The sequence below is a fragment of the Empidonax traillii genome, unplaced genomic scaffold (assembly GCF_003031625.1).
Source record: "Empidonax traillii isolate 1590-97213 ecotype Southwest subspecies unplaced genomic scaffold, ASM303162v1 scaffold254:size1037790, whole genome shotgun sequence".
NCBI lineage: Eukaryota > Metazoa > Chordata > Aves > Passeriformes > Tyrannidae > Empidonax > Empidonax traillii.
Genome location: NW_020955447.1, coordinates 177901 through 202472, shown reverse-complemented (window position 1 = coordinate 202472; position 24572 = coordinate 177901). Strand labels below are relative to the sequence as shown.

The following is a 24572-nucleotide window of genomic DNA, read 5'->3' as shown; positions in this document are numbered from 1 at the left end:
CAGCCTTCACTTTCCATGTTGGTTTATTACACAGTACTACAGAAAAATACAAGAAAATCTGACTTTCCTCCTTACTCTGCTGCTGTCATGCTATTTCAGCCCTTTACTGGCTTAGTCTGTAAGCCTCTTCCATTTCTATGAAGCTGGTGTCCTATTGTTGTGGTATAGTAAGAAGGAGCAGTCTGCTGTTCCTAGTGACTGATAGCTGTACTGTGCTGAACCCCAAAGTAACTTTTCTTTTTGTTTAAGACATTGAAGCCTGACTTAAGGAGGGAATTTGACTCAAGTAATGCAGTGGCTCACATCTGCTTAAAGGATGTTCTTATAAATAACTTGCTTTAGGCTATGTGGGCCTTCTGCTTTCTTCTATCCTGTGTATAGTATGGACAAATGAAATGGTGGTAAAATGCATCATAAAAATGGTCTGATCTTCCTATTTATGGACAAGTTCTTCAAGTTTTTTAGGGGCATAAATTAATGGGATTGTTGGATACAGCAAGTGTTTCTGAGGCACATCTTGGCCCTAGAGTGTTGTATGTCAGCTCTGCTTTAGAACTGTCACCTACATTGCTCAGAGTTGCTATCATCAGGGTTTTTCCCTTGGAGGGGGAACATCCCAAAACCATGGACCCAGTTTGTCCTGCCACAAAGGGGAGCAGGTTAGTGGAGGAAAATTTCCTTGAGAGGATTTCAAACTCCTGCAGTTTCTTCGACTTGTGGGATGCAGTTTTCCTTACATGGTTATTTTTGGCAAACTGGCCCTTTCTTGGCAGAGAAGCATAGGTTTGACCAACTGTGTTTATCAGAGGCCCCAGCATACTTAAGGGTAATGTGCTTTGTGGTCTAGTCTAGGTCAAAGTGTTAATATTCTATCTTAACCTCCTTGAAGGTGCAATTGGCAGCAAAATTCTTTGTCTCATCTTGCTAAAATAATGAGTATATATGCAATAGAGCTCACAGTACTTTGAAATTATAGCATTCAGAAACTAGCTTGTAATATTGCTTTGAGCTGTTTTACCCTTTCAAGTGAATTTGCGTGCTCTAATTCAAACGTTGCATGGGACTCCTGGAAAAGTAGAGGAGATATGTAGTGGAAATGATGATACACAAACAGAACTGCGTGGCAAAATTGAAAATGACAGGACCTAGGCTTACTTTTAACTCTTGTACTGTTTCCAAAGACACATAACTTCTGCTGATGCTATGTATACTGATGCAAATGGGAATAATAAAATTGGAGGAAGGAAAGGTGGATGTTCTGTGTATAGTCTCATGACAAGCATACATTGCAGGCTCAACCACTGTCCATAGGAGATATGAATTTATTGGATCCTCAGTGAAAGATCAAGTTTTTGTAACTAATGGCAGTAACAGCTCATGTGATAGCATTTAGAAACTGAATTAAAACTATGTTGAATGATCACAGTGAGGAAAGCACAAAACCTACTTGATCACTGGAAATTTTTTATTTCTTGCTATAGTGCTACTGTTATTAAAGCAATAAGTGCTCATAGCAACATAGAAAGCTTATGTTGGAAGACACCTCTGGAGCTCCTCTAGTCTGATCTTCTGTACCTTGAATGGACTCTACAAGGTCTCTGGGACCCTATTCTAGCGTTCACACTAGATGCAAAAGAAAATTCTAATGTTTAAATAAAATTACCCGTGCTTTGGTTTGTGTCCACTGCCTGTCACTTCACTAGATACCACTGTGGAGAGTCTGGCTATGTCATCTTTACTTCCTCCATGTATTTATACGTATTAATAAGATACTCTCCCTTCCTTCCCTGTCCCCTGTCTTTTCTTCATGGGGAACAAAACCAGCTTTCTCAGAATATTTTCTTTTAAGATTAGATCCTCTCATCCATTGATTATTTTTGTGGTGATTATTCACCTTCACTAGGCTTGCTTAGTTTTTGATCCATCTCCCTGTTTGCTTGAATTAATCAATCAATTCACTTCAATCAATTCTTCATCTCTTTGTCTGAGATAATGATATGGAAGACAATGTCAAAGCCTTATTTAAAGCCTATGCACTCATCCTCCAAAATGGTCATCTTTTCATAGAAGGCTGCCAGGTCATTTAAGCACAATTTTCCTCTTCACAAATTTATTGACTACTCCAAATAATTTTCTTGTCGTTTGTATGTTTGTGAATTCTTTCCAGAAGGATCCGATTAATCATCCTTTATGGCATCAAGGTGAGGCTGACTGGCTTGCAATTTGTCGGGTCTTCTTTCTTGAAGATAGGAACTACATCCTTTCTTACGGCCCTCAAGAAGCTTTCCTAACTGCTGTGATTCTTCAGAGCATTGCGAGTGGCCACAAAATAATATTGGCCAGTTCCCTCAGCACTCATGGCTGTATCTCATCAAGTCCAGGAGACTTTAATTTGGGAAGGGAGAAGAGGGCACCGTATCCAGTTTGTTTAAATGCTTTTTAAACTGACCCTCCTCCACCAAGGCCAAATATTTCTTTTCCACCTGTTTCAGGGGCTTGGAAGTCCTAAGGGCCCAGTATTACCAGTAAAGGCCAAGGCAAAGAAAGTACTGGGCACCTTGGCCTTGTATCCTTTGTCACCATCTTCCTTTTCACACTCCATAGGAGGACCAAAGCTATTCCTTTTGCAGCTAATATACCTGTAGCAGCCTTTCTTGTTACCCTCTGTGTCTGTCACTAGATTCAATTGCACATGGGCTTTGCTTTTCCTGACACCATCACTACATGCTTAATAGTCTCCATGTTCCTCCTGGACACGTCTCTGTTTCCTCCACTTATATATATTCTTTCATGTCTGAGTTTTGTCAAATATACTCCTTGTTCATCCATGCATGCCTTTGACTGCCTTTGCATGATTTTCTGTTGAAATCAGGGTGGCCAAATACTGAGCTTGGATGAGGTGATCCTTGAAAATTATCTTGTTCTCCTGGACCTCACTTCCTTTTAGGGTCACCTGCCATGGGATTCATCCAATCAGGTACCTGAAGAGGACAAAATCTGCTCTACTGATGTCTGGGATTGTGATCTTGACTTTTGCATTGTTCTGTTGTCTCAGGATGTTGAGTTTATCCTTTTCATGGTTGCTGCAATGAAAACTGCCCTTGAACTTCAGTCTTGACACGTTCATTCTTGTTTGTAGAGATCAGGTCCAGCAGAACAACTTCCCTCCTTGGCTTGTTGATCACCTGTGTCAGGAATTGCATTCATCAATGTAGAAATCCCTGGGATTGCTTTTGCACTTTTAGAAGATACCAGTGGGGATAAAGTGTATTCTTTGAGTGTTAGGGTTTGTACACATAAGGCTTCTTCCTGCTCTCTGAAGAAGGCCTTTGCTTCTTCCTGATCAGGTTGTCTCCTTGTGTCTCCTACTTCAGTTAATTAAAGGTCTGAATACACCTGGTATGGACTGTTCAATCCATTATAAAGGTAAATGTATGTTGGGGATGATTTTTAATAGCAATCATAATTGACTGCACAGTCCAGGAAATAAAATCTACATCTCAGTGGATGATCTTGCAGATCACAGGTTAGTATGTGTATTGAGGGCCCTCCAAATGGAATAACTTTAGTTTTCTGCTGCTTTGTGAGTTGTATGTTTTAGTTGTTGGGAATGATCACAGGCTTCTCCTGAGACAGGAGGTTATTAAAGATAATTACCAAGAAACTTCAACAATTTGGATCTGTGTATGTGTACACACATACACACACACACACAAATCTGTATCTTCTTAAAAAGCTTGGGCAATGGAAGCAGCTTGTCCTTTCAGGGAAAAACAAATAGGAAGCTTATGGTCAAATGAGTGGTATTTGACCACAGAGTGGAGAGAAGTGTAATTTTGTAATATGATGTAAAAGCTCTTGAGGAGGGAAGCCTAGTTCAGGTTGCTAGATGACAGCAACGTGTTTACTTAACATGTTGCAATTTTCCTTCTCAAAAAAAGCCCAAGCATTCAGAATTATTAAAACATGTTTAAGAAAAATCTTTATAGTAGTGAAAAATTTTCTTATCTAGTAATGCATTATAATCACAGTATCTAAGTAGCTGTAAGTTCAGGTACTGTGCTACACACTTTTCTAAAATAGAGATGCCTACCAACTGATCTGGGATGACTTGTTTTTCTCTACAGAAGTATGTACTGAGTGAGCTCAAATGCAGGCCCTTATCCGATTTACCAGAAGATTATGACCTTGAATAGGTTCTTACAAAATTACAGTGGTAATGTATTTAAGAAACAAATTATTTCTCCTTCCCACAGCTCTTCTTTGAGCACGTGGTGTAGGCAATGTAAGCTGTTTTACTTTACTTAAACCTTTCCATTAAAAAAAAAATCTGAAGTACTTAGCTCTTATGAAGGATTTGACAGTTAATAACTCTAAATTGCTCTTTAGAAACTGGTTTTTTTGAATATATTTTGGACGTTGATCTATAGTGCCTATGTACCAACACTACAAAAAATTAAATAACTGCAATTCTTTTTGGAATGAAATTGGTCAGGCAACCAACAGAATATTTGAACAAGTGTATAAAAATGTGTGTCCTTGATGGAGATGAAGGGTTATTCCATCACCGACTTAGTGTGGCTAAAATGTGAGAGGGGACAGCTGGGGTTATGGAATGAATGAAGTGTCTTCTCCTCCTCTTGTACCCCAGAGCCTGTGTTCAGAATTCCAGCACTGGTGGGTAAGCTGACAGGACAACAGCTGAGCTATAGAATTCTGTTACTTCTGATTCTTTATAAATTGACTTCTTGTTGTCACTGTCCTCATTAACTGAATTACGGAAGACACAGGAGAGGTGTCAGTATAAAAAGACCTGATTATTTTTTTTCTCTTTGATATTTTTCCTTCTCCTCCCCCTTGAACAATTCATACAGCAAATAGAGATGTAGAAAATTTCAACTGTTTGGGGCTAAGCAGTGTGTAGAAAACCTTATTGAACAAACTGAAAGAACTGAGACCTTTGAACTTTAATGTTTATGTTTAATGATGTCCTATTCATGTTAAACTTCATTTTCTAGCAATTTTTGTTGTACAGTCTCTGTTATTTCTTTGAATTATTGCTTTCAGACAGTGTGCTGTTGTGGCTCAGATGCATTAGAAACAAGATAATAGCATTTAAAAAAGTCTGTGAACCTTTATCAGGATTTCTCAACCCCTTTGGCTTTCTACAGCTGCTGCTAAATGCTGATATCTACAGTGAGTGGCAACCTGCATTGAAACTATTCTCTCCACAGTTGAAGAGTGACAGATTTTGTTTCTCAGAAACCTTAGTTTTTAAGAACCAAAAAAGAACTCTGTTTCACTATATATTGAGACCCTAAATGAGGAGATAATGGTGTTCTGGTTGGTAGAAAAGGTCACTGATATTTATAGTTCATGGCAGATCTTCCATTACCTGAGATAGTAGCTGATGCTCATTCCCAATAAAGAGTTACTTTTCCATGTGTTGACCCTGATCTTAAACCTCTCTTGAATCAGGACTTTGCTATGGTGGTGATTTCACCACTATTTCTGATATTCCAAGAAGCACTGACACAGTGGGGTGATGTAGCCTGCACAGTTCAGGGACAATGCATGGTGGTGTATGTTTTGTGGGTGTGTTTTTGGTTGTGTGTTGAATTTTGGGTCGTGTGTTTAGCTATAGAACAAACAGCTAACCAACCAAATTTTTTCTTAAGTGGACGCTAAAATGACCATCTCTGATGTAATCAGTCACACAGCCACTTGCATGCACAGGAAATATATTGTGTTTTGGAAGCTTTTAAAATAATCTTTGCAGTCTGCACTGCAGCACTCACTACTGAGCAAATGTCATGCTGAATGGGGAAAAGAAGCTCTGAAAGTATTTGAAAGATGTAAAATGCTTCACGGAATAAGGCTGCTTGATTTTGAACAGGAGTTATTATTTAAGACAAATGAAAGTTCATCTAGGGAAAACCATGCCCTCATGAAAATGATATTGTACCACGATGGTAGTTGGTGCCCAAGAGTGTGCTGGTTCCAAGTGAATTGTATCATCAGGAGAGATGAGTCACTTGGCAGTCCCTAGAGTCAAGGATAATTTGTTTTTGTGATGAGTATGGTGCCTCCTAGAGAGCTGTGTTTTTTAAAATGGAAGAAAAATACAATTTACACATTACAACTCTAGGGTGAGAAAATCCATTTTTCTTTATTACAATGAGCTCAAAGTCAATTGTTTTCCTTTTTTTTTTTTTTTTTTACCCCTAGATTACTCTAATTTTCTTGCTCCCTCTATGGTTTGTTCTCTCCTAAGAACATAGTGGTTTGTGTTGAAATAAGAGTTCTTTTTTTGAATCTTCTTCTTCTCTCCTTTCCTGCTATTTCCAATTAACTTTCACCAAAGGAAAAGTCATGTGACAAAGAAGCAAGGTGAACACTGTGTTTTGGAAGAAAAGTCTTCCTCTGACTACTTTCTTCCAAAGATTTGATAGGAAAAATCAGAACGTAGGTCTACATCTTAATTTTTTATTTTTTTTTTTTATGTTCTCAAGTGGGCATGGCTAGACACAGAATAATTATGTTGTTATTGTAGATATCAAGAATTAGGCTTCTGTTTCTAGGCAGTTATGTGTTTCAGGGTGTAATTTATTTTATCTAATACTTGACTAGTTTTCCCTGTTGACTAGAAAGGGAGCTTTTGCAATAAATTAATCTGGCTGCATTTGAACAAATGAGTTAAACTTGCAGAAGTTCCGTGTTTATAGAATGTGTGATCAGTACTTGTGCATGTTTATTACGCTCAGGGTTTCACGAAGATTATGTCAAAATTTACAAGTAGTGTGTGAAATATGCAGTGTGGGTTTTGTTGCTGCTCTGAATACATTTTAGAAGTTGAGGAGGAAAGCAAATTATCTCTTCTGAAGCAGCTGAGTTCTTAAAAACTGCCAGATGCTTTGTCTCATTTAGCCAACTATTTCTGATAGGTGACCAGAAAAGTCATGTTGTGTAGCACCTCTATGGAATACAGAGGGTTGCATCAACACTAGAAAAGTGTGGGGGTGAATATAAAGATCTGGTGTCTAGAGTTGCAGGTGGGTATTTGTACAGTATTGTCTCTGTGGAGCTAACTGAAAGTTCCCACCTGTTCAAAACTTTGATCCGGCATCTATATAGAATTTCTGACATATCTAAGTTTCTTGATGTTTAGGTATCATGATCAAATGACCCGTTCATAATTATATGAAATTAAAACTTTAAGTCTTCTAAATATTTTAATTCTGGATGTGAAGAGCTTAGTAAGTGACAAATTCTGCCCTTGCTCAAACTGGTTTCATCAAAAGTGAATGTGGATTTCCTGATTGCTCTTTTGCCTTTATTTTGTAGCTGTTTTCTCCCCTTTTTAATTGGTATGTTTTTGTGAAGTTAATATTTAGAGTGATCAGTAGGTTTGTTTAGCGTGGTCTGCAATTCTTTTTTCTGATAACAAACTTGAAACAAAAGAAAAATAGACGGAAATCATAGTGTATACTAATGGGCATTAACATATTCCATGTATGATTGAGGTACAGTCTATCTGTTTCATTAATGTCTTTTGTTATTTGTGATGCTCTGAGTTTGAAGTGTGGTGTTTAGGCATATTTATTCATATATAGGTACTTGAATAAGTAGCGTGATCCACCTGTACACTGTAACGACCACAGTTCTCATCTCCAGTAATTGGGAACTGGGGAGTCATCAACATTTACTAATCTAAAACTTTATATTTGTAGTCCAATTCTCAATTTTCAAATTGGGGAAAACGTAATACTAATATATTTAATAATACCTCTTTTGAAAGAAAATTCCAAGCACAACAATGAGCAAAATAGTACTTTTCAAGTTGGTATGTGAGACTGTTATTTGAGTGAATTGCTTCATGGTTTGAGCTGTTAATCATGTATGTTTAGTTTGTATACTCTCCTGCATTTTCCTATAAAAAGTCTTTAATTATGGTGAACAGTCTTGTGAGACTTTTTGTATAGTATATATTACAGCGGCTTTTAACATGATTTGCTTTATTAATATATTTTTAAGAAAACTAAGGCTTCCGACTCACTCTTTTAATAAAGTAAGCTGATACAACAGTATTAAATTGCATAAGTAGTGTTTTGATTCTGTCTGTGAGCCTTCTCTGAGCATCTGTCATCTGAAAACTGTTTCTGACTTACACAGAAGTGTACCTGGGAATTTCTACGTCCCATAGTGTGCTTGAGAGCTTTGCTACAGACTAGGACTGGTGGCTAAAGGTGCCGAGCATCTTACTTAAAATATTGGAGCAAGGGTCTTGAAAACTACTCTGAGAGTGTTTCCTCCTGGATCCCTGATGCAGTAAGTAATTATTCAGCTCCAGGAGTAAGCAGTTAAGTTTATGTTGCTTTGAGTTTGCTGCTATGATCTAGCTTCCATGATTCATACTCCAGCTTGCCAACTGGAGTTAGCGTAAGGCTTAATTAAATGTGTTAAACATTTTGAACATATTCCTGAAATATGGTTTGTCATGCTGCATGTAGCTGGCAGACTTGCACACCTTTTTGATTCTCAGAGCCAGCTTTGAATAGATAATTGACTTTGGGCAGGTGGTGGGGTATTGGGTGTACATACTGTCAGCCTTGAAATATCTGTGTAAAAAGAATATTTAATAATTTGAAAATGCCCAAGATTAATGGGTAAATACATTATACAGTGTGCAGATGAAGAATGTGTTCTTTTGATTGCTTTGTGCTTGTTATAAAATTTGAAAGCCCTAGTGGCTTTGATGTGTAGGTGAGGCTTATACAATCCTACTGATGAAGCTACACAGAATCCAGTTCCTGTCCCTGTCACCCTGCAAGTTCCCCGGCTTTGAATCAGGAATTTGAAAACTGATTTTCCTTTCAGACAGGAGAGGCGTTCTCATGCACAGTAGATCATCAGCCAGGAGTCTCTAATATTGTTACACCTGGATCCTCATTTTGACTTCTCTAACTCTTTATTCTCCAATAAACTCACTTGTAAATGTAGCTTTAAGAATCTGAATATTCAAAGCTGTAACTGTGACAAGGAATAAAAAGCTATCTAAAATGTATGAATTGGGAGAAAAGAAATTTTAAGTTTAGCTTCTGCATAGAATAACTGTTTATCTCTTAACTTGATGGTTCACTGTTGTGACTGGTTACATCAGTACTCTTTATTCCTCTTTATTCTTGTTCTTACAATTTTTACCCAGTCCTACTAGCCTTTTTTTTTTTTTTTTTTTTTTAAACAGTTCCCCTGAGTTGCTCTATCAGCTTTGAGAGAAAATTTAACAAAGCTTCTTTGAAAAGCCTGAAATATGCATTTAGTTCCAAATCTTTTAGACTGACCACATACTGTGGAGAGGAACCTGAGTTTTTCATCCATAACTTTTCTAATAGTATAGGTGCTAATTAATTTTACACTGGACTGATTACAGGTACAGAATGGTTTGATGTGGCAATGCATTGATTCTCTTGCCCATGAAATGTTTGATCTTTGAAACAGAGTTCACTTTCTGGAATATCTAGAGCTATGGAAAGTGCTTGCTACAGGTTTGAAATGGTGACTTGATAAATTTGCCAGATCTGATGCTGGGAGTGTGGTAGTTCTTGTGGTGGGGTGTAAGGACCATAGGCATGGGATATTTTCTTTTGAACTGTCTGACTCTTAACTCCTACCCACTGTGGATGGACCTAAAGATCTCCTGGAAGTCACAGAATAGGTTGAAGTAGGCTTAAAAACCTTCCATGCCCCTTTTGTGATATTGTGTGTGGGGTTTGTTTTTTGTGTTTTGGGGTGTTTTTTTTTTTTTTTTATAGTGTCCTAGATGTGGTACCTGTTCTCTAAATAATACTACAAGTCTTTGCCTTCAAGGCATTACAATGCTATAACTGTATTTTAGTTAGTATCTTGGTGGTCTTGAAAAGTGCATTGCAAGCATAGTTACAGACAACAAATGGCCAAAACAAATGTTACCATCTGATGACTTGAACAACTGTGACTATCAGTGAACACTTGTGAATTTTCTTTTCCACTGGCTTTTCTTATGACTCAATTATGAATGTCAGATAGAGGTGCCTAGGGCTAGCCAAGCTAACTTTGCTGTACACACTAACAGAGGAAGCTTGTTGTCCTATGGCAATCTATAGAGCCTCCTCTTAAATTTCATAACTATGCCTGGCACAGGAATCCTTGCTCTTGCTGAAGCTGTACACTTATATGTCACTGTCCAGCAAGAAAAGCATGTGTGCAGACCAGATGCTTCCAAGTTACTTATGCAGGCTGATTTGAATAGAGAATCTTGCTATGGAGAAGACATACAGTTTCTCAGCTGTACAGCTGGGATGAGACGAGGCTCTGGGAGAGAAATGGATCATTAAAATACTGTTTTGCCTAGCTCGCTCTTTGTGCCTGTGCTTTGCGCTTTAACTAATGTAAATGGAGCCTGCATGAACAGTTGGAAGAGCTGCTTTTTATAAGATGAAGGAGCTCTGTGTCCCTGGCTGCCGGCTGGGGGAAGCATTTAATGACACCCTAAGTGCTGTATAAGGCAGATGCTGACAGCAGGAGGAACAGAGTGGGTCCCATTTCTCTAGCTGTCTGGAAATAGCAGCTTGTGCAATTCTGAAGAGGAAATCTAACGTGGTTTAAGGTGTTCCTTTCACAGTAATAAAAAACCTTGGAGGATGGGGAGCACCTGCAAAACCTCTTCAGCAGAGAATACAGATGCTGGATGCCTCCCCTGTGGTGGCTGCAGTCTGAATTTGTCTTCAGCTGACAGAGGGAAGTTGGCTTTGTCTTTCTTTATCACAGTGTCTTTTTGTCTCAGAAAAAAACCCCTGAGACTTGGTGCTTTTGATTTTTTGCCAGACTATCTGGAAATGTCTTAGAAAAAGTGTGGTAGCTCTTCCTGCGCTGTTTCTTTTAGCTCTTTTTTCTTCTGCAGTTTTACTTGGACATCATGCAATGTCCAGATATACTGTCCAGATCACTTGAATTTAGGATCGTTAACTTGCATTGTTCAAACTGACTTTCATCTCTCTGTAAAAGTAATGGAAAAGTAAGATTATGTAATAGAATACTGATATATATATTTTTTCCCCTGCTAGGCTTTACACAGCCAAACAAGATAAATGTTTCCAGAAAATGCAGTTAAAACTGGAGTTCCACCTGACCTCATGACTCCAAAATGTAAAGGAGATATGAAATATTGGTAGATGTGCTTATGGGGGTTGGGAGTGCAAAGTTTTTTTGTACAGAAGTCTCCTTATTTATGGTCTCATCAACAGCAAAACACTGTAGCCGTTAAGTATCTGGGCCTGAATAACAGATTTTTCTGATGAAAGTTGTGGCAGAAGACTGTACCTGCTGCAGCTTATTAGGGCAGAGATAGCTGTCTTCTCTATGAGGAAAGGAGGACATAGAGAGGAAAAAAGACTTTCCTCTCTATGAGGAAAGAGAAAAACAAAATTTTTCTCATCTTGTTCTAAAAGTATTGTCCTTATGTGGCTAGGAAAAAGTAAAGTTTGGCTGTTTATGGAGAGTCAAAGGATCTGGGCACTCAAATCTATCTGCATGTTGCATATGGCAAGTTATTGTAACAAAATGATATCTTCAAGACTGAAATGAGTAATTTAATTGTTTCTGCTTCTTTCTGAAGCATTTTTACTTTGTATATAGCAGCATAAATACTAGACTGAATGTGTAAAGTAGAAGCAAAAGAGCCTGCTGTGGGACTTTTCAAATTCTTAAAACAAAGCAGATCTGGGAGACTGGAATCAACTTTCCTCACTGCTTGAAAACGTGGAGTGGGCATAACTCACTCCCAAGGTGAGTGTCTTGAAGAGGCTGACTACCCTTTGTTTCTGGAATGTAGTTCAGCTTGTGTGAATTATCAGAAATATCCAGTGATTGAAGATGGTACCAGCTGCATACAAGGCTGTTTTGATACATTCACTTGTGTGTGAGTGTGTGTTTCTCCCCACCGCCCTCCCCCAGTCTTGTTACTAATTTGAAGAATAAGTCAGATTAAACATAAAAGTAGCCTAAACCCCGCAGGTGGGAGAAATTGGATTAAATAATTTTCATCATGTGTTGCTGTGGCACAATGTAGGATTTCACAGGGCCACCAGGCAGTGTTGTGAGGGATAGATGTGACTTTTGCTTAAGCAGAGCAGAGATTTAATTAAGATTTCTGAATGTTAACCTGATGAGATGAATTCAGATATGCTCAGGTCAATGACCTTTATATCATTACATGATACTTGGAAACATCCATAGGCAAAACATCCATTGGGCACCTGCATCTGTGGTGTGGGAAGTGGTGTCCCTCCTGTCCTGATTATATTAGTCACAAACATCTTAAGTGACTGGGGTGTGGAGTGGGGTTTGGTTTTTTTTTTGGGGGGGGGAGTGGGTTTGGGAGAGGGGGTGTAAACACAGACACACAATGTACACTTAATATCTTTTATCTAAATAGATTACAGTCTTGTAAAGTGCACACTGAAATAATTTCAGATAACAAGAGGTACATTTTTCACCAGGTGCTGCTCTGCAACTGGCTATGCTATTCCTGCAGCTGTGGGATAGAAAGGTTCAGAATTAGGAGTAGCTATGTGATGACAGCATGAGCTTTAGCTGTGTGCTTGTGTCTGAAGACCCTAACCCATACTACTTTGGATGTATTCCTATATTTTTTGAACTGGCTAGACTGAAGCTAGCAAATAAACTGCAGTCACATCTCCTAACTGCAGTGTGGACATGCCTGCAGTCTGTTGCCATGGGGATGAAGATAAGTCTCATTTTAAAGAATTATACTGAAAACTGCAATACCCTGAAACTGCATGACCTGTAAGCAAGCAATTTTGCAGCAGTATTGCCGAAGAATGTCGAGGTTGATTGATTCTATTAGATCTTTGGGCTGTTCCTAGGGAAGCAATCTGCATGATCACGCTGATACCCAATGGTATCAATACTATGGCCAACTTCTGTTAGGCTTGAAAGAGGAGTAGGCACTTAGACCTCTGTTCTCAAAGATTTTGGCAATGTTGTTAAATGAACAAAGATGAGAGACTCAAAGAAGTACCCTACCAAGGGGTTAAAAAGCAGAACTGTGCGTGGCCCCAAGTCAATATGTACTATTCAATGCAATAAGCAGGCTAGGAAATATGTTTTATGTCCCTTTACAAAAAAGTTAGAGGAGGAAAGAAGTCCAAGAAACAATAATCATAGATCTGTTGAGGAACAATCTCCATTAGTTCTGCTTCTTGCAGAGCAATTTTAACTTGGCTTTCTTTCTTGGAAGTTTTATGTCTCAAAAAATATGTACAAAAACCTAATAGCTTCTTTATTTCCCTACAGAAACCAGAATGCACCTATTGCTGCTACATGTTGACCTGTTTTTTAACCTTCCTTTGATCTAGTTACAAGACCAGCTCAGCTTTGAGAGAGAACACACTTTAAAGACAAATTATGTAGTTTCTTAATTTTTGCCCATGGGACAGAAACAGTTTTTTTTCTTGTTCGCCAAGTGCTACGCAAGTGTGACCCTTCATGGTCTAGGAGGAAAACGCAGCGTTTTGGGAACACCTGCTCCCTGTGTGTGCCTGTACCAGCTGAATCCTGCTGTACCGGGGCAGGGCTGACACCTAGTGTGGGCTTGGTAGAACTGAACACGGGGCATATGAAGCTCCTTAAAAGCTCAGTAAAATTTACTTTAAACTTTGGATATCACAAAGATTTTAATTTGTAAGTTTTCTGTTTATAATGTGACAGCTCGCTTGTTCCCTCACTCATCTTTCTAGCAGCTAGCAGAGCTGCTGCTGTAGTGAACAACCATGGGAGCTGGAAAGTGCGGTCCCTTGTTACTTATGATAACTGTGATAATCAGCTGGCTGACTTTAGTCCGTGAAATACATATTTCTGCATTATAGGACACAGTCATTCACCATATTTTCTACAGATGGAACTGTAGAAATGTAGAAACATACCCCGACCATATTACTGTCGTGTTTGCGGCATTGAAAATGATGCTTGTACTTCTGAGACTAATGCAATACCGTGCCTTTTAAACAGTGGTAACTCTTGAGTTTCTTATCCTCTTGAAGGGTCTTAGAGAGTTGAAACGAATCCAAAAGGCAGGTTGGAACTTATCCACGGTAGCCAAGTATTTCTAGTCTTGAATTTAGGTATTGCAAATCTTCCAGATAAATTTTTTTATGTACATGTTTTAAACTACTTCGTGTCTTGTATTGTTACACCCTGACAAACTGAATGCAGTGTAAATCTGTTGCAGATGGTAGCACTGAGTTGCATCATAGAGAATAAGTATCTTAGCTGTAATTACTGACTTTACTGTAGCAAGATTTTATCTTCATTCTTTGCATAGCCATATCCCAGCCATGTATTAAAAGAAACTTCTCTCCTTTGTTCCTAATCATGCCCTGAAGCGTACTCCAACCCATAACTATCTTAGTTTTGCCACAGAGTGTGAGTCAAACCTAATTTTGGACTGGCTTCTTTGGGCATGTGGTTGGTCTAGATGACCTCTAGTGGTTGCTTCCAACCCAAATGACTTTAAGAACTAGGATTTTAGCCTCTGTTTTCCCCCAGCTCTTGCTTTGAAGAGTGAGGAAGGATTAATTCTGTGTTTCTTAGATCATAGCCTGATATTTCCATGGAAAGTGCAAGGCGGATGCTGATTGTTTCTTAACCAAATAAAGAACCACATTGTCAACTCCAATGGTTGGAATGTTGTCACCACAATATTGCAGACCACAGTAGCTGTGATGCAGCATAGGGATCTGACAAGGAGACTGGCACTAGGTAACCTGGGTACAGCTGTCAGTTTAACTTTGGCAGGGCTGGTTACTTGGGATGTTCTATGAGACTGGCTGATGTATAGTAGTCCCAGTTCAGGTCAGTCTAAAGCTGGGCTGCAGTGAGGCATTTTTGATATTTGCGGTATATACGCTCATGTTAACTTTTCAATTTTCTTAGTTTCAGCAATTCCTGTTTGTTAGATCTACAGCACCAGTGCCACAGAGGGTGGCTTATTGTGAGGTTCTGAGCATGTCCATGAGATGGGCCCCTTAGGAAGAAATGCACTGGGGAGAGGGACTTGTCACCTAATCTTGTGCATCTCTGCCAACAAGCCACCTCAGAGATACCACTAGGCTGCAGCAGGAGCCCTGATTTGAAGTACATATCTATAACCTATAACAAGCCCAACAGAATTATTCTGGGGTAATGAGTGAATTTGTTAAGCTTGCAGTAACTTTATCCAACAGTAGAGGTCTGTCTTGTTTGGGGAAAGGGTTTTTAATCGCTTGAGAATGAATTATTATGTGACAATTTGAGTAAATCTTCCGTCATTTCTAGGGTGGAGTTTTCTTTTTGTTTCTTTGAATACCGATTTAAACTTTTTTAATGATAAGAGCTGACCTGACAGTGCTGTATGCACTTAAGTGAATCATACTTGCCTGTTGCAGGGAAATGCTGGCAATCACTGAGCTGGTGTGAGAAGCAGTAACTGGAAGCTGAAGCCTCTACCGCCTTCCCAGACCTGGTAGCTGAGAACAAAGCTAGAAACCGCTGGCAGATTTTTAGAAGTGTGGGAAAGGAGTTTTTAGAAGCTGGGAAGTGAGTTTGTGCTTCTCTTGAAGTTTTCAAGTCAGAACTGAATTCCTTTCCAGAAAAAAAGGCTTTAGCCAAACCCCAGTTATTTGGCCTCAGATAGGCACAAGCAGATGAAAGTTCATGGCTAATGCTAGGCAGGAATTGCTATAGTAGATGAACATAGTTTTTTTCTTCTAATGTTAGCTCACAAAATTACAAAGCTTCTCTCAGAATTTTTGTCTTGCCGGCCAAATCAGCTCTAAGTACTCTCCATATCAAATTAATTGTTACGTCTGTGAATGGAGGGACTGTGCAGTTCAGAAATGGTTTCACAAGTGCCTAAAAGCACTTGTGTGGGTTTTCTGTTACTTAAGACTCAAACCTTCTCTAGTTTATCATTACCTATTAAGGTCTGCAATCTTTATGCCTTTAATCCCCCTTGCTTTTACTGTTCTGGGATGACATTTTCCATGATGCTGTTTCAATTGAGCTGTTGGAAACTTATATTTGGTTTTGTTGAAGTTGAGTGACTTCAGCCCAAACACATAATTTGCCATTTATGAGTCAGAACTATGATAGTTCCTGCTAATCATCCTGCAAGTAAGCATCCTACAGCTTGGCTAACTACTCAACATACAGATGGTTCTCTTGTTCCCTCTGTCTAAACTTAATGCAAGTTTGCTGTTAATCGATGTAAATTTGAAAAACCTGTTTCCCTATTCCTTCGTAGTTTTGCAGATAAGCATTTGAGAGGCAATTCATGAACTGCTCTCTTGCATTACAGATCAAATTGGTAAGTCTTGATGGTAGTTCTTTGTGTACTTGTCCATACAGAAATTTTGAAAGGTAAAAATGATATGAAATTCTCTGTAAATTTATTGTCTGGAAATATATCACACTTAGCAGAAGGTTACTGTTTGGTTTTTTAAATTTTTTTTGTTGTTCAGTGAAAATACAGTTCTGCATTAGCTAAGCCTTAATTAAATAGATCTTGTAGTTGCCTAAATCAAGCTGCAGCTTATTCAGTTGCTCTTTTCCTGACATCTTTGGTTTAACTGTATTTTTCAAATATAACTTTAGAATCATCCAGTATTGTTTTTGCTGCCTTGTTGCTTTTAAAATTCTAGATCCCTTGCCACACCTGAAAGATGAAACTCCTGTGAGAAGCTGGGCATTTTCCAAGCGTTAACCCCCTAGTTCATTGTTTTCAGGTGACTTTGTTTATTTGGCAGGGTTTGTTTTACTGTAGGTTATGATCAACTGCAGAAATTACTGGAATTATAACAAAGAATATAATTGTACTACCTGACATGAGATGATAACAGATAATAGGAAGATGGATTTTTTAATTATTTTTTTAAATCTGTGAGCAAAGAACCTGCATGTTGTCATTGTAACATTATATTCTGCATTCCTGTTTTTGGTACATCCACATAATGTCTCAATAGAAGAATAATAGCATCCTTAATCGAAGATGAAAAAGCACTGAAAGTGAAGAGAAAGTTGGTGTTTAAAAAAAAAAAATCAGTAGTGTAGCTATTTCTAGAAATCTCTTTCAAAATGCTAACAGAACTCAGGTATGGCATTGTTGTGCCAGCTAATGTGCCACTGTGTGTATCTGTAGGAGGTGCAGAACACAGACTTTATAGCATCAATCCTCTTTTGTTTGTGAAGTGTGCGGGAGGTACCATAGGCAGGAGAAAGTGAATAGATTGTGCCAGCAGAGCTGTGCCACTGTCCTCAGTTTTTGCAGTTGGAGCCCTATGTTCAGTTACAGTCACTTCAGCTTTGAAAAAGCATAAGAAACATGGTTATTGAGACCAAAGAGTCGGTGAAAAATTATTAGAGCAATGGAGAGAAATGTATATGAGGAGATAGAATATTAAAATTCTTTAACTAAAGGTGAAGCCAAGAGATGATTCTTTTGGTTTGTGTGTTTTTGCTTTTGTGTGCAGAAGTGAAGATGAACTAATTTAAGGTGCAATTTTAAAGTTTTTTTTCTTCCTTATATGTATGTCTAAAATGTGCAAGAATAACAAGTAAAATTGAAAGGCAGGTAGATTCAAATGAATACTAATAAATTAAGAAAATAGGACTAAGTTTTTATTTTATCCTAAAGAAAAGATGTGACTTATTTACAGTTGAGCACTTCCTGTTTTTCTCCAAAAACTCTGACTCAAGTCATATATTACTTTTGTTTCTATATCCTTCATAGCTGTGAGCAATAAAGAGTTACCAATATAATAAATATTTTTGCAACTCGGGAAATGTATGATTTTAGATAATTTATAAACTTAGAATAGTTAAAATGTTTAAAAAAAAAAAAATATGTCCAAGAGACATACTTGTTAGAGCACTCTAAATATATATTGGGCTATATGTTGAGACCTAAGTCTGAATCTGAGGCATTCCCTGAAGCATAAGGTAGGGTTATCTCATATTTTATCTTATGTGAATTTCGTAATCAGTATGTGCAATATAGAATCCTAAATAACTTGAGCTTATCTTAAGGAGGACCAAAATCTCAGCAAGGCCATGAATCATAATGTACCTGTTAAGGATAACCTGATTTTTGTATGGGGGAAAGAGTATGGATTATTGTGAGTTTGTGTGAAATATCTCTAAAAAAATCTTTTGACTGTTGGAGAGGTTTGCAAATGACTAAGCTAAACACCTTCTTTTATAGCTGCTGTGTACTGATGTTGCTTAAAAAGGCTTGTAAATAGAAATCAACTTGAAGGTGGCTTGCATTTATAATATAGATTTAGAAAAACTATGTGGAGCTGTTTTACCCTCAAAAAAGTGTAATAGAGAAAAGTCTTTGTCAAACCCTGACCACAGTGTCCAATTCACAGCAGAACTACCCGCAGATGTTCTCTTCTCCTCACAGTACATCAGGACAGAAGAGAAAAAGATAAGAGAATCAAACCTCTGGGCTTTTGAGGAGTGGGAGGGGGAAGAAAGAAATTTTCATGCAGTCCAAACTTCTGATCAAATGTGCTTAGTGTTTTTTTAGGTACGTGTTTAAAAAAAGAGCCTGAAAACAGGTCATATTGGAATTTTCTTGATCTAAGTTATGAATGATCTGTAAGATCAGTTCTTTGCTGTATAGCCCCAGAGCGCTTAAACAGATTTGCACTAGCCAGTTGTCTGGAATAATCCTTTCTGCATCATAAAGGAGAGAATTCAGTACTCTGTGTAACAATCTCAAATGATTTAGAGGCAAAACTTGACAAAAACATCATCTTTGGTTCTTGAGTATGCAGATCAATAGCACCATGAGCAAAGACTTTTGGATGCCAAGAGCAAAACGTGTGTCAGAAGCTGCTGTTGCTGCCCTTGCTCTGAGTTTGCCAGTAGGGCTGCAAAAAATGCTATTTGAGTCCTTAAGAAATAGTTTTTGTAGCTGCTGTCACGGCTCAGTCCAGTGGCCAGACTTAGTGGAAGATTCTCCTTGTTCAAAAGACCTTGTGTCAGGAACTGGGCTTCTGCACTTTGCACAGGAAGTTTGCGACAGGCAGCAGAGCTGGTGGTCCTTCCCTCTGATAATCAGGGCCAGAAAGTATGTTCCCAGTATAGATGTGCAGCATTAGGGCTACTGGAAGTTGTGTTAGAAGCTGCTGATCCTAAACACTTAATATTTAGGGTGTCCAGATTCATATTGAGAAATTTTTTTAGTGTCCCATTTCTAAGCACAGGCAAGTACGGCTGAATTTGATCCAATATTTACTGATTTACTGACCAACTTTTGCAAGGGGTCAGCTACCCAGGGAAGAAACTGGCTTGTATTAAGCAATTCTCCCAGCGTATTGTAAGCCTGTGAATATGTAAATCAAAACGAGATAAAATGGAAATCTGCCAGTTACAGGGACTAAGGTTTGGTTGGAATTGCTGATAAAATATTTTAATGTTGTTTTTTTAAATTGTCCTTCCTCTTTCTCTTCCTTTTTACCTGTGTGAGTTAAAGCAAGAAGGTGTTTTGTCTTTTCAGATTTGCATTACTAAGGAAAGTAGCAAGGTAACTTAAATAGGTGTAGAAAAGGATATCTGTAATACCACTTTCCTTTGAATGGAACTCTTTAATATTGGTTCCAATGAAGAGTAACACTATACTAAAAGAAAAATCTGAGCTATATTTTTCTTTGATATAAGACACTATATAGATGTTATATGCAGAACTAAAAGTAGCCACAAGATACTTTATTCCTTCAGTCTTGCAGAATTTGCTTATGGCTGGCTTCTCTTGAAAGGCTAATGCCATCTTTCCCATGAGAGCTAGTATTAGATGGGAACAGACCTGCTAAGAACTGTGTAGTTCATAAACAAAAATAATAATAATAATAAAATTAATTAATTAAGAAAATGTGTTCCTTCTGTGGTTAGATCAGAAAGATGAGGTAAGCATTCATCAATGAATGATGCATCTTTTATTTAAATTGCCTAAGCAAAGCCTGTAGCATATAACAGTTCACAGACTTGAAAAGGGCAGATAGCCATGTCTGGAAGTAAAGGTGTTATGCACATGATGTTTGGAGGACTTGTTTGTTTGTTAGATGTTGCATTTAGCTGAGAAGACTGTGAATAAGCAGAGACTGTGTTAGGTCTGTTCACTGTCACATGTAACAGAAAGCAATTATCTACCATAGTAACCATGACAGAATTCAGAATATATTCAGACACACATAAATACCTAAAAATAATGCCAAGGTACATCTTCAGTCCTCAACGTTTTTCTTTATTAAAATAAAACCAAATCAACAAAACTGCAGGAATTCAGAATTACAGCTGAAACTCTACCTTTTACCTTTGCTGTAATGCAGCTGTCTTCCAAAACCTGGTTATGTATTAAAAGGCATAAAAGTGTCTTTATGGTACTTTCAACCTAAATCTAATTGTTTAGTTTGAACCACACTTTATAGAATTAGATGAATATAGAGTCTGTGATGATTATGTGTTATCTCAAAGGAAGGAAGTCTTTTAAATTTTTTAAGATCTCTTAAAAGTATTTTAATTTGCTTACGTAGAGGAAAATCTTGCAACTTATAGAATTAGATGAATATAGAGTCTGTGATGATTATGTGTTATCTCAAAGGAAGGAAGTCTTTTAAATTTTTTAAGATCTCTTAAAAGTATTTTAATTTGCTTACGTAGAGGAAAATCTTGCAACTTTTGTGGATGTGAGTGCAGAAATAAAAATGCAGCCAAATAATTACAGAGTGAAAAATGAAATTCTAAGTCAATGCTGTTTGACTGGAAATCTCCTAGAGAGAAGTTCAGATACCAAGAAATTATGCAGATCCTGGAGTAAGAATTGTTAGTTCTAAAAGTAATATGCTGCTTGGTAATGCATACACCAAAATTGCAAGGTTTTTTAAAACTGTGTGGCTTGAGAAGCTCCAAATTTCAAAACTAAGCTTGCCCTTTTTAAGCAGAAACTACTGAGAAAGATTCTAGGGGCTGCAATTTGTTTCTGCTACACGCATCCAGGCGGGGTTTATGATGCTTTCACCATCCTGTTTTTACAGGTATCTTTGGTTTTTCTGCACCTTACAGAGTATACAGGGAGATCTTCCTAAGAAATGTTCTTTTTAGCTTTTATCAAAATGGAACCCAAAGGCTTCAAGCATGTAATGCACCAGAGAGAGAATTATCCCCTGTCACACTGCTTGTGTTCCCCAGTTGCCAGTTTTGGAACCTTTTCTTGAAATGGGACTTGGAATCATCTTCGTGGTGTTTTGATAGATATCCTCCTGGGACAGGATGCTTCTCAGAAAACTACTCTGTAATTCTCTCCCATTAGTTTAAATACCTGATGGCTAGAATAATCTTTTAAATGCTTTTACCAGGTCTACTGCTTACATTCAGCTGTTGGTTTATCTCAGCAGCTGTCCTGGGCCTGTATTTTTCTCCTGACCAATATTTTGACATACCTTGCACTTCTGTAGCATTTTCAGTGTGCCTCTTCAGTTGGACTTGGACTTTGTCATTGGTGCATAGTGGCACTAGTTCTCAATTTGGTTCTGCATTTTACTGCAGCTGTCACTTGCCTGCCATTTTTGGCTCTCCCTTAAATTCAAACCTCTGCAGCAAAGTGTGTTCTGAAGTCTCTAAACCTCCTGTTTCCTTGGCTTGACTTAAACCTTGCCACTTCCTGGAGGTTAAGCACACGTGCCTCTCTAGGGGTGGAACTTTGCAGCAATGTTTGAAAGTATTTATGGTACTTAGGCTTCTGAAGAATGGGACAGCAAGAGGGCGGAGACTTGTGATACGGAAATGATGCAAATAGGAGAAACATGATACAGGTAGAGATCTGACGTGTTAGATTTGGGATTTGTACCTTGTGTGAAATAATATTTATAGTATAAGAGCAGGAGATGGAGATTTGGGAACAACTGAAGAATGTTTGGAAGAAATTCTTATAACACATTTCTGTGTATCCTTATACATGCTGACTCTTCAAGAAGCACTATAGTTCTATCAGGGAGGTAACTTGATCATGAAATGATTTTAAACTGATTAAACTAGCTGCTTCACCTTGTGCTCTGTTCTTAAACATAGGGATTATCCCATTGGCATAATTGGGAGTGAATACAGTGTTTCATATCAGATTGTCCTACCACACCTACTGTTTTAGGACACTAGTGGCCCCGGAGATGCAGCATCACTGGTGTGCTGCTGAGCCCTGTCCTTCCAAATCTGGAGCTGAGCTTTAGTTGGAGATTCTCAAAGGGAAGGCAGCAATGCCCATGATCACTGGTTCCTACAGCGTCGAGTCAAACTCAGCATTGGCATGCTCTATAAATACCATCGTGTGTATCTGTATATAACATCTCTGTGTGCAGTCTCTTTCTGTGAAGAGTTTTTTCTGAAAACTATTCAGAGGAAATAAGTCTCCAAATGATATAAAGAGAACATAAGTGACAGGCTTTTTCCTGCGCTTGGCTGAATCGCATACAATGTGCTTAATTAAAGGTGCGCAGTGACAGGCTGCACTCAGCAGGCAGTGCTGGGTAGTGTTCAGAGTCCTGGGCACTGAGTGAATTTCTTCTGTAGCACAGGCTTTGAAAGGATCAGTGAGATGCTGAGCATCTCAGTGCCTCTTTCATTCTCCTGTAAATTCTTGTCCCTATACAAGTACCTTTTATAACTTTGAAGGGTTTTTTTTTTAGGGAGCAATGCAGACCTGTTATCTTCCTCCTTGTGCTGACAACACAGCTGAAGGCTTTGGCTGGAGCTGGAGTGTCTGTATTATAGCTTCCTCATTTGAGTCAAAGATGAGATCCAGCCTAGCTCTTGCCTTTTAATCTGTTTCGGGGCTGGGCTGGTGTCTGGTGACGCACTGAGTTAAGCTGGCTGGAGCGAGTTAATAGAGAAGGCAAAAGGTGTCAAGCCCCTGCAGAATGGCTCAACTACTTGCAATGCCTGACCTGTATCCTGAATGCTGAGAAAAAGATGATAAAGCTGCCTCACAAGAAATTGCAGAAATTTTTCCTTAAAAAGGTAAAATACTTTTTTATTATTATTTTTTTTTGCTTGCTTGCTTTAATTTGGTTGATGACCAAGTTCGACAACTGCATTGTTTTTGTGCTGTCAGCCTTGTGATTTCTTTTTACTGAGATGCCTCGAACTGTTCTCTCAACGTAATCATAGAATCATAGAATAGATTGGGTTGGAAATGTTGTTCTTGTCTTGTGGTCTGGGACACAATGAAAATCCACCAGACTTTAGTGGCATGCTGCAGTTTGATCACAGATACAATTTGTAGGTTCTGTCACCCTCGTCACCTCTTAACATTGCTCCTTGACTCAGTGGCACTGTATATTCCAAATCTGTCAAGCAATTTAGTGCTACGTTTTTGCAGCATATGAGAGAGAATGCTGCTCACTGACTGACTGATGCTCATCTTAAAAAAAAGTTGGTATTCAAAGGTATGTGTATATGTTACATGTGGGCTGTATATTTGCACTTTGTTTTCAAGTATACCCACACAACTCACTAGAGATATGGAGACATCTAATAGAAAACATAGTATACTTTCAGGTAGAATTCTGTTTAAAACTGGGTTTAAAACTACCCCTAGATCATATGTTTCTGTGAAGCAATATAGCTGGCTAAGTATTGAGTGCTGTGTTAATTAGCTATCTGAAATAGCATTCTTTCGTGTCTGCATTATCTGTGGATCCTGTTTTGACAACATATAAACATTTATCCCATAGATTATGAAAACATACAGTGTTGTTTTTCTTTCCCCCCTCCTCCCCTCCTTCTCATCTTGACTACTCATACACACTGTTTATTAGTGGCTGCTTAGAAATGCAGTCTGTTTATTCCATAGAGCATCTCGATTTTCATGCAACGCGTCTGCAGTTGTAGTGAATTGGAATTTTGCATTTTCAGTATGCTGTATAATTTCACAAATGAGATTTCATACTGATATCAGCTGTTTCAAAATAAAATATTTGACTTACTTTGTATACTAATTAAAATAGTTTTAAAAGGGTACAAGAATAGGCAGTTAGGTTTCAGTGCAAGTTAGAATCTGGCACACAGTTCTCTGATTTTTGGAGTGTTTGCAGATGATCGGTCGTACCTCTTTGGAGTAAATTTTCACTACTTAAATGTTGACATCACAGTTCTACTGCTGAACTGTCATTTTAGGTTTTCTTATGTTAATGGAAAAGAACTTTCCCTTTTGCTAGTGTATATATTCCTTCCTGCTGGCAATATCCGGTCAAATGGTCATAATTCCACTGGGATATAGTAACAACTGTGGATTTTTTGCTATATCCTTGTCTATAGGACTGAAACCACCCAATTGATTAACATGGATTAAAATGCTAGAGAAAGAATTATGCTGGATTTGATTTTAATGTAGTTTTTGGACATTTATTTAATTGAGCTACTAGTTTGAAGTGACAATGGGAAGGTGGGTGCAGCCAAGGTGGTGTTAATCATAAGTTATC

At 38.2% G+C, this 24572-nt stretch overlaps 1 protein-coding gene across 2 annotated transcripts in view; it reads left to right on the top strand.

Annotated features, from left to right (window-relative positions):
- Positions 1-24572, top strand: part of LOC114060001 (ribosomal protein S6 kinase alpha-2-like) — a 187559-nt gene that overhangs the window by 5207 nt on the left and 157780 nt on the right. Inside the window, exon 1 of one of the 2 annotated variants that reach the window (XM_027889104.1) lies at positions 22649-23109. The exons of the other annotated variant lie outside the window; for it this stretch is intronic. Within the exon in view, the coding sequence (XP_027744905.1) occupies positions 23062-23109 (48 nt within the window). The 5' untranslated portion in view covers positions 22649-23061. Of the gene's footprint in view, positions 1-22648; positions 23110-24572 lie in introns of those variants that run through there. 2 annotated transcript variants of the gene reach the window in all.